At 33.5% G+C, this 11,587-nt stretch overlaps 1 protein-coding gene across 1 annotated transcript; it reads right to left on the bottom strand.

Annotated features, from left to right (window-relative positions):
* Window positions 1-3,686: 3,686 nt before the first annotated feature.
* LOC128224940 (cholecystokinin receptor type A-like) lies at window positions 3,687-5,521 on the bottom strand. The gene has a single exon (XM_052935049.1). The coding sequence runs from the start codon at window positions 5,381-5,383 to the stop codon at window positions 4,151-4,153; it is 1,233 nt and encodes a 410-aa protein (XP_052791009.1). The 5' UTR covers window positions 5,384-5,521; the 3' UTR covers window positions 3,687-4,150.
* Window positions 5,522-11,587: the final 6,066 nt, after the last annotated feature.

Genomic DNA, 11,587 nt, shown 5'->3' with positions numbered 1-11,587 from the left:
GCAATTATCTGAAAGCCACAAACACGTTGTTTTCGAAAAACGTCAAGCATTTTGATTCCATACCATTATTGTTTCACTTCTGCATTTCAATGCAAATGCTTTTAAACTAATTTGTTTCTAAAAATTGTTCTGCAATAAACATACCTCAACATATTCGAACATGATACACGTTTCGGGTTTGCCGAGGACGGAACCTAATTGGACTTTAAAAGTTCTCATTTTCAGTCCTCCAACAGTACAATGTAACTACATGGACAATATCATCAGAAATAAAAACAAATACAAATGACGTTTAGAAGACATCAGATAAAAGCACTAACGATATTGAACGAGTGACACAAACAATACCAAACAGACCACACACACATCACAATTATTTTTCCGATAAATGATGGGGATGAACGCCATCAGTGGAACTCGAGTTCACTGCAATAATAATTTACGAGTCAGGTCCAACTCTTCATTGTGACGAGTACTTAATCACTTTAAATGAAATCAACCTTGCATTTATTTATCACTATAACAAAGGCAGGAAAATACTAGTTGTTCTTGCTGTAATTTAAACAGTGGGTCTGTTATCACAAGTTTGTATTAGATGCAAACCTATTTTTATATTACATATCTACGACTATTACTTTAATGGAAAAAAATACGTCGAACCTAGCACACAAACAAAATGTAGTATGTTAACAAACGCACAAAGATGATATGTACATATTCATATATTGCTATCGTATGATAATTATTATGTGACCTGCCCGTCTGTAAGTGGCATTGTAAATAACCAATTCATCAATAATGCGTTTTATCTTTTACACAGACTGACCTACATCCTACATATAATTATCCGTATATTCAGGGCTTATGCGGCCTTCGAACAGTCATGAACATGAGTTCACCGAGGGATTAAACTTGTGCCTGAAAACTCAACTTTACATTGTCCCAACATTTATCAACTAGGGAAAACTTTAACTTATAGACAAATGCAGAATAAGTAAAGGAATATTATGAACAAATAAAGTTACTCAACGTCCGGATACAGAGATTACCTGTCGACGAATGATTCCGGCCAGAGCAACAGAGCCGACTCCTCAAAGCTACAAAACAGCAACACTTAGACAGGTAAAACGAATCGAAAAGGACAATTAAATATCTAATAAGTTAAATTGCATTTGATGAATAATTGTAGTTCAAGTGAAATTGAGTTGACCAAAAATAAGATAAACTAACATTATTATGATAAATATTCATAACCAGTAAATAATTTTGCTATCTGACAGTTTGACTTCTTTAAATCTGTATCTGTTCCTTAATATAAAACACATTTGATGCCTTTAACGATCTTGTCACTTTTTCTTTTGTTTGACGCAGAGGAATATGTTCAAGCCCATACTCAATGAGTGTGGCTATAGGGGAGCACATTGCGTATAAAAGTCTTACACCCAGCAGCTGTATTTCGCATTATTATGTGTAAGAGATTGATGTAATATCATGATAGACGATGATTAACATTTATAAGACATCATTTTATTGCTATTTGCATTATAAATCAAAGCAATATATGAGCTAATGTAATATTTATTTCCGGCCATATTCCGCTTTGGAATTATTATTTTGGGATTGATCCGATATCATAGAATTTTAGATATTAGATATATTTAGACGGATTCGAACAAGAAGTATGGAATTTACTGTTTTAATACAATAGTTGTAAAAGCAAGGATGATAAATGATGTTGGAAAAGAGTGAAACTACACTATAATCAAATATATGAATTTTTACAATACTTATCATTATCGATAAAACTTTCAATACCCTAATTGCATAAAAAAAGGAAATTGCAGAAGCCAAAGATTAACCAAACTCTTTAGTAACTATCATTTTGAACGTTATGAATTGCGGTCCATCCACCTCCCTGCAACTGATTTAATTGACTTTTCCCGAGGTTTCTTACTGACGGAATGTTCAAAATTGAAACACACGATGTGTCGTGTTAATATAATTAGAAGAATTAGGTGAGAAAACCAAACATATTCTTCAACTCAAATGATTGACTACTCGACTTGTCTCTATAGTTGTCATTGCATTCACTCGATACTTCTATCAATTAGTTTATGGTGTTTTATATAGAAAAAAGACAGTATGGTATTATGGAACAGCTATACTTCGCCTCTGATGTGGTATGTGCTAATTTATTCGGGCATCGTTAAATACTCTGGACGAAAGAAAAACATCAAAAGTATGAAAATACCAGTCTCAGTTTCATTGCCAGTACTGATAAGCCAAGCACGATAAAAACGATTTGTCGATTGTTTGGACGACAAGAAATCACTTCCAAAAGAATGTAATCCATATATCTATTACTTAAAGGTAAATCGCAATACATGTAAACTCACTCAAAATGGTCACTTATGTACATGATGGTATGTGTTGACGCCATGTGTTTCATTATTCAATCTGTAAAAAATATTCGCACCTGGATTTTCTGTAAACGTGCAATGTTGTGAAAAAATATCTTTTGAGTGTGCAGTGATTGTTCATGTTACTACGTTAAGATATACTGCAATACGTATTTCGATTGAATGTGCCTTTACAAAAGTTGTTTTTTAAGATCAATTATCAATTTGAAACATCCGAAAATATGTCAAAGGATTAAGTTTTCTCAGATATTTCAATCCACGAGCACGAAAATATAAATTAATTTATGTACTTGGTAAAAATACGACATATTAATGAGACATTTTTTCTTTATCCAGATATAAATAACCTTTGATTTTGTTTAGTCTCATTGATAGGCACACAAGTCATCGATATTCATTTTCAAACGAAACAAACGTAGGCAGATATAAGCACCAATTTAACTCAGACGAACTATGGCGGCAGTAACATGATGACTGATTTATCTTTCACACGTTCATTTCTTTATCGCCAGATACAAAAATGAGGGTCTAATTCATTTACCCCAGATGTTTATCTTCAAATGCCTCAGTATCTCGTTTCACACTTTGAGCGCCAAATCGTATTCTTGAAAGGTTTGAGAGATTCATAGATTTTGTGACACGACGTTTTTAGAATAAAAGTCCTGCATACAGCATTAAGATGGATTTTTTTAATTACTGCAACTTAGTTAAAATTTTAAGTAATCATACACAATTTTAACAACAATAAAAGCTGCTCTAAACACATGTAAATTAATGACTCGTACAATATTAATAGCTTCAAGTTTCGTAAATTAAAACCATCGAGTATCGCCAGCTTGTCCTACCTATCAGTTGATGTTCAGTACTCTAAACCCGTCTATGCAAATGAGGTTCATAACAGTGTCCTCAAGGCTTTCAATAAAAGAACATGTAAAATAAAATAACTTTGAATTAAACTGTTTTCAGCATTGATACATAGTTCGGGGTGTTAATATAAAGCGTAAGCAAACTTACGTCTCATGAAAGATAACAATATATTTATCAGTGTATTGTTCTTCTTCTTGCGATTGTGTGAATGCGTATTTAAAGCTGTTAACGATATGTCAAAATATCCAAAACATACTTTCAAAACAAGTTTAAAAAAAGGAAAAAAATATCTGAATATGTTGCATTTGTATCGTGTTTATTGAAGCTCTAATAGTGTAACATTAGCGGAAAAAGAAACGAAAGGACCAAGGGAAATTATTTGGTTTTCCTCCAGTCACACTCGATTGATATCGGTAAAAGTACACGGCAGATATCCTTTGTAAATGTGCGATTATACTCATCGAATAATATAGTTTGATTTTCATTTTATTTGCAATAATACTGTTACACGTTGATACTACAAAATATAGAAAAGACTTATTGTGCTAAAATTATAGTCAGTTCAAAAAGCGCTATTTTATTTCATAATCCAGTTAAAATATAATTGTTCCACCAAAACAGAACGGCAACTATTATATGTTGACGTTTCAGAGCGATTAATTTCATGCATTTCTCGCAATTCTTGTATTTTGGCTTCTATCAAAGAATGCAAGAAAAGTATTTAATACTTTATATCGTCAAAACCTCATTTATCGCAGCGACTCGACAGTCAAATCAGGTAGGGAAATGGCTCCGACCATAATGTTGTTTGACAGGTTTTAAATCACAGAATAAAAAAAACACACAATTATAATAAAAACATGCTATCTTATACAACATTGTCTCAGTTTTGATAACAAAATAGGAAGCATATTTCTGCAAGAGGTCCTAAACCTTTTGACAAATATAGCATACACAACTGGATTAATAGCATGATTTAAGAAATATATACGAAAGAAAAACGAAAACAGCGTGAATTCACTTGGTGACATACTGACAATCTTTTCAACTTTCAAAGTCATTAAATTATGCGTAACATACGTAACAATAAACACAATAGTCAATATAAACCAAATAAAGGTCTTTGTGGGAAATTGTTTGGTTCTCTGTGCTCGACCACTTATTCTGATACTCTGTTTAATGCTCTTTCTGTGGTTTGAAACCCAATTCTGAAGTGATCCATTTGAGAGTGATCCGTTTTTAATTTGATTGGGTATTGAGACGTTACTTCCTCCGTGTTCATTTGTCCCCATGTATTTATGACCTGCCTCTGGTGTTTCGTGAACAACAGTATTTTGATTATAAATCCCGGAACTTAACACAGTTTCATACGATGAATTATTGCGCTGCATGGATATAGCTTTTATTTGTTTCGCAGCTTCTTTCATCACAAATGTATACAATACTATATACGTTACAGAAATTCCGATCAGTAAAACAAGGAGTATGAATTTGTAGACTGTTCTCCATATGGATTTCTTGAACTTTTCTTCCGTTTCACATAGATGAATGGTGGTGTTTCCTCCATGTATATTTGTCATGTTTGTTGTTTTTATTCCACACATAATAGTTCCGGGTATAGCTAAAAGTATAGGGAATACACAAGCAACCACTCCCAAAATTCGTACTGCAATCGCTGGTGACATTTGTTTCTTGAATGGCTTTACTACCTTTCTAAACCTATCTATTGAGATGACCAAGAGGGCGAGACACGAGGAAGTAGCCCCAAACACGTTGAAAAAGCATTTTACCTTGCATGTGACCACATCCCCAAATTCGAAGTATTTCCTCTGTTTCACCATCTCAGCCGGTATCAAAGTTACACATATCACCATGTCTATCACAGCTAGGGTCAGGACGAACACTTTGAAGTTATTCCGCTTGTAATCCCGACTCAAAGAGAAAACGAGTAAAATTATAAGGTTTCCAAAGAATCCAAAAACGACAAAGAAGCCAAACGCTATTGTAAGCGGAAGCAATGCTCTCGCATATCGGTCGTTCAATTCGTCTATGCTCTCTGTCTGATTATAATCTAAAACGTCCGTGGAATTCTTCATTCTGCTACCAGTGCTATTCACACACTGTTGATCAAATATTAATGTTAATTTGATAATAACTGATGGCTATCATTACCATTTTCTGATAACATACGTTTTTGTTTAAATTCCAAAATTGAAATCAAGCTGATATTTCCGATCTCTGGAACCCACTGAAGTAAAGTCCAATGCCTATCTAATCAAGCCACACTTTTATACAGCGAAATCCGATTATCTGGTCCCGCCTCCTGTGAGAAAACCTAGCAGGCACGCTTTCCAATCTGCAGAAATGAAAATCCCTAGTGGTTATAAATTAGATAGTTAATAGTATCATTTCCATTTGGTTGTTTCTTTCAATTCAAATTTACATCCTTTTTCGTCCCGATCTACGTCAATATGATCATAGAGCTAAAAAAAGGAAGTGGATTTTATTGTGTTTGACATAAACTTTATATATGTTACTACTCTATAAGATATTAAATGGTGCGACAAAGCATTTTAAGTTCATATATCAATTTAAGTTATTGTTAATTGTGAGTTTTATTTATAAACAGTGATTTGTTCACACACGTGTAAATTATACACATACTACATGCACTTGTGACTAATACAATGTTGTTACGTATTATGATAATTTAATTGTAAATTATTAACATTCCTTCAAAACTAGTTTCAATGTTACAATATCGAAACTTGTATCGTTTGCTTCAACTGTGTTTCACAGAACACTGTGTAAATCCAAAGATGTAATTAGGATCGTGTTTAAATCAATCCGTGCCACCTAATTAATCGTGGTAGTACGGCAGCTTGTATATCTCTCCTATCAAACTGGTCAGTATTTGACCCCGTTCACAAGGCGGAGTGGCTGATAACGACGAAGACATGTAGGACGACTGGGTTATGGAAAGGGGCACTCCGTGATTTCAATTCACGTCATTTGTTAAAGCTCTGACATCAGGCTGCCAATTGTCGTTAAACCTTTTCGTCACTAATTTCATCACCTGCAAGTAAATAAAATATTTCCACAATATTTGCCAAACATAAGATACGGTAAAATAACAAACTGAATGAAGACTAGCATATCAATTCTTTTATTGCGTTGCATTTTTATCCTCTTTCCATTCTTATCTGTATATCCAATTAATCTTCTTTTGAATTGCTATCAAGCTTAAAATTCTAGTAGAATTTTAAATAATTTGAATGGATAAGTATGTGCATTGATATCAACGTTATTTGTTCCGTTTTATTGATAAATTACTTTCAATAGGTTTTCTTTGGAAATTTACATTTAATAAAATTTATTATGAATGTATAAACCAATTTCTTTTCAGCTTTATTACTTGTTTGACTGTAAAGGAGAGGACCTTTTGCTAATGTTGTTATGTGATAAAGTGTGGCCCGACCCAAATATATCGTTCCATATCTACTTCTTTTTCTATGCGTTGAAATAACTTTTGGTGAAGCTTATCCTCTTTCGAACAGCGCCACATACAAATAAATTGATTGGTTCTAAAGAATGCATCGAAGTGAATGCTTAGCGTTACTAAGTGCATATGTTTTATGGATAATTAAGGATTGATTCTTATTTTTTGTGCGTTCATGCAGTATGAACGCTCGGCCGCGATTTTGCAAATGCAAATCAAAGATTCTTTTCAATCATTTCGTAGCTACTGTAATAAATATGGTGGTAATAAGGAATTTTTGTAATATTCTTGTTTTAATAAAGAAAAATATCGATATATTTGAACTCCTGTTTTACATATGCGTGACCAATGTAAATGGGCATAAAAATGTTGTCACCATGATTTCATGGATTACGTTCAGTTTAACAGTTTAAGGTAAAAATATTTTTGTTTTGTCGTCTTCACGATTGCTGATATATCATCGGTTGTGTTTAGTTACGAAAGGTTTCTTTCTTGAGATGCGAAGCTACGCCGAAAATTACCAAGTATAAGAAGCTTTGAGGAAATCGTACCTATGATGAATAAATCCAATGTTTTTAGTAGTTTGGACATACTCCTAGACACTGACATTTTCTCCAAGCAAATAATCATTCCCAGATTTTGTATGTTAATGGAAGGATAATTCGTGAACAGTAACCAACATTTGTTTTTCCAATTTTGTCTAAACTGTTCAGTTGTGATGTATTTGAAATAATGTTTTTGTTTTTTTCACTTGATCTGACGGTGTAGTAAAAATAATACGTTTAGTAGTTGTTCTTTAGATCCGGATGTGTGCCGCTCTGAATCTGCAAATATTTATGTAACAAATGAAAATCCCAATTTAATCAATCAAATGACATCTACCCCGATACAAGGCGATACGAATAAGAAGTATGTAGAGGTACCAACCTTGTTATTGATCAAAAGTGGTAACTACAGATTCGACGGCTTAGTAAAATTAAAGAGGGTGTGACCATGCTGTTACTGAGAGTGTAACCCCATACTTAATTCAACATACTCATGTCACACTCTTAGAACAGTATATCAGACTTTATAAAATGACAAAACTCGAAGCCCATCTACATTCCACAGGTACGTTTATCTTCTTTTAAATAAACCAAGTATTAAGACAAAACCATCTTGGCAGGATTTTAAAGTTTATACCTGAGATTCAAAATAACGATACATCAAGCACTGATAAGCACGCGCTGAATACTTGTTTACATCTGAATTAGATATCCAAGTGCCAAGTGTATTATGATAACTATCAGCACAATTTATAAGCCACAAAAAAATAAAAAGTAAGTGAATATATTTCATAGAGACACACAATTTGAAACAATTGATTTAAGTTAGGGTGAAATTGCTCCTGGAGTGGTAGCTTACAAGCAAAATGTACACTAACCAATAACAAGAGCTCACAAGAGATTGGTGAATATGCTGTCAATCATACGGACATCCGATGTAAGAATACTAATACTTTAGCATTCGTTTCGTCGTCAGCGATAAGAATACTTTATTTAACATTCGAAGACATTTTTATTGATTAAGAAACCAAGTTCATCGAAGACAATTGGATAAAAGTGAATAATATTCACTTGATTACATAACTCTGCAGAACATTTTTATATTCTGGCACAAACCTGAGGCAATAACATTCCGCTTGTATCTAATAAAATGTTTTTTTGCAGTTCTGAACGTTTACCTGTCTTCAATTCTTTAATTTCAGGAGGTAAATTAAAACAAAACAATACGAAACATCATAAACGACTTCATAACTTTCAACTCGTAGATAAAGCAACTGATTTCAGATCTTTAGATCTCTGATTTACTGTGATGCTTAACGGGGGTGTTCTGCAGAGTTCACAATAAATCATCTGAATAAAATACAAATACAAAGAAAACAAAGAAGCATACAACTTATTCTTTTCATACGACACCAACACCGTATCAAACAATATAATTTTTATAAGGTAAGACTAAATTTGATCACGATAACTATTCAGTGACAACCCAATACTGAGTTTAATAACAGTATGCAACTGAATAATGTCATGATTGTTAAACAAGACATGAAGAAGTGTATGTATTTGAGATAACCAATTTATACAAATAATGTCATTGTAAACTATAACGGCCAAACACTTACTGAGATAATGTTGAATGGAATAAGTTAAGAAAGGTCCAAGGTGAAAGTCGAACAAGCAATCGTGAAGAGACTCATTAGACAGCAACAACAGTCCCCCTCAATGTCAGAATATCGTTTAATGATAACAATTGTGGTTATACAGCTAAGAAACTGTCAGTGAAAACAGACAGCCTCACTATAAGTGTTCAACCAAACACTTGTATTTCACAATAGTTGTAGCTTCACAAAAAGAATATTTGTAAGCTAAGGCACTTTAAAAGTATACTAGATAAAGCAATGGAAACTATCGGGACATGCACAGTTACCTAAAGATTAACCAAAATCCCACAAACACCAACACAGAGGTGCAATGTTACAAAGCAACACACATGAAATAACTATCACAATATCGTCTTTGGTAAATGTTGTGATACACTCCTTAATACGGTCTTTAAACATTAACTCAGAACTCACTGGTTTAAACCGGTTTTCGGTTGTCCAACCTCACACTTGCTCTGACATGGATATATAATGTACAATACGATGCATACATATATCTATATTCAGTATGAATACGAACTATTCGATTGAAGAACACAGCTAAAGAATGTTGTTGTTTTATTGCGATCATCTATTTATTCGACGAATAACCCTTTCAGGTTTAAGCATGCATAGTTAAAAATTTCCTAACAAGCTAACATGTACTTGTTTAGGTATGCAGAGCTGTCACAGTTTAAGCAATCAGGCCTCGTACAGAATCATTTGACATAACCCTTAAAATAAATGCTTAATTTTGATTTACGAGTTTTAAACTTTCGAATTGTACATCATTCGCTCAGATATAAAATTGGTGAATCATATAGACATCTGTGTATTTTATGAACGCGGGGAATGTATTTTTGCACCCAAAGTTTTTGAAAGCTCTTGCGCAATATCCTTAGGCGGTGATTGAAGGTTTAGATAGCTACGGTGTTCACTTTCTTCCTGCTTTTTTTGTTTCCCATATCGGACGGTTGCAAATGGAATGGGCGTAACCGTTCTATAAAGCAACCGTGAGCATATATCACAACGCAATGCACATTTATTGTAGGATAATTATTGAACGCTACCCTTGATAACGGTGTTCAAAACAGTTATATCACCCGATTCCCACGTGATTGAAATTATAAATTTCCGCAATAGCGCTCTAGTATATTGGCAATTTTCATGAACGTGTATGTCCTGACAGGAATCTTTTCAAAGTCCTGCTTTTCAATGAAAAGACATACGACCATTTAATCGTATTAATGAAAACATAAAATATACGGTAGTAGTTTAGAAAGCCTTATTTGAAATAAATTTTGAAAGTAAAGTTCAATTTCGTCGAGAAGCAATTAGTGCAAATACTGAAAAAGATGATAACAATACTTCAAAGCACTTATGTCTTGTAAGCTATCAGATACTAAAGGTCACATTGAAAGCGAAAAAAAGTTATAGCTATAAACAAAAATAGCAGGAATTACGACTCTCCTGAACTGGATCCACGATATAATAAATTACCATTCAAAATTCATCTATTTTTTCACGAAGTAAAATATTTATAAGGGTTATTGGAAACAAAAGAAGTTTATTATTGTGAGCGCCCGGGTTTCCGCACTAGTTAAACACTGCAAGGCACCGACAGGTATTACAGATTTATTAAGTTTTTAGTTAACATTTGTAATTCAGTTTTGCGGCTTTGTTTCTTACAGAATCAAGAAATGATCAAATCATCGCCTCAAAAATGCACACGCATACGTTGTTTGAACGCAGAGTAACCTTGACCTGTTGAAAAAGCGTAAAATTATTTCGAAAACTCAATATGACATGATGATTCCATTACATGCGACGGCTAGTCCTGTTGATAAAAATGACTGGGATATATTAAACTTTCATCTATTATCACTAACCTGTATGCAATATCAACAAACCACTTGCAATCTGACATAAACATAATTAGAAAGATTCAAAATAGATAGAACACATATCACAATAACTGCTGCGAACATCAACGAAACGATTTGATATAGAAATTGGAAAGCGCTAGAGGGTACATGTCTTAAAAATGCATGGGAAAAGGCAGGTCGTATGAAGCGGAAATTGATTTTTTACTCAACCATGACGAATTGTAGGCTTAACCTTGGTAATTATCTGCGCATGTGGTATAAATGAGATTTTGCTGCAATTCTTTACAGCCGAATTCATGTGGTAATAACTACACAAGAGTTTTGTTACTGACACTTTGGTACAGGCAGGATATCAAAATCCTATCAGCAAAGCGAGTTTCTTATATTGTGGAAAAGTGTTGTTGAACGTTGAGTTATAAAGTATTTCTTTGCTTGTGGTTGAAAATATGGAGGTTGTTTAACGTTGGGTTACAAAGTATTTCTTTGCTTGTAGTGCATTAAATGAAAGCTTTGAATATTGTTACCCGTATAACACCTAATTAAAGTGGTTACACTGTTTTTTTGTAAGGCGTGTATGCTGAAAATTGTGTTACAGCCGTTTACATCGGCTACATCGATGTAACCGATGTAAACGATGGCAACCAATGTAACCGCGTAACCCGATATTTGAGATATTAAAGGTTTTCCAAAAAATTACTGCAATTCATTGTTACTATTGTAACCGCATAAC

This window comes from Mya arenaria, chromosome 17 (assembly GCF_026914265.1).
Source record: "Mya arenaria isolate MELC-2E11 chromosome 17, ASM2691426v1".
In the NCBI taxonomy this organism is placed as follows: domain Eukaryota; kingdom Metazoa; phylum Mollusca; class Bivalvia; order Myida; family Myidae; genus Mya; species Mya arenaria.
The sequence above is the reverse complement of the archived record's forward strand: the minus strand, read 5'-3'. Positions and strand labels throughout refer to the sequence as shown.

What these genes read in the sequence shown, in the direction of transcription:
- LOC128224940 (XM_052935049.1), bottom strand. Translation starts at nt 5,383, where the DNA reads ATGAAGAATTCCACGGACGTTTTAGATTATAATCAGACAGAGAGCATA.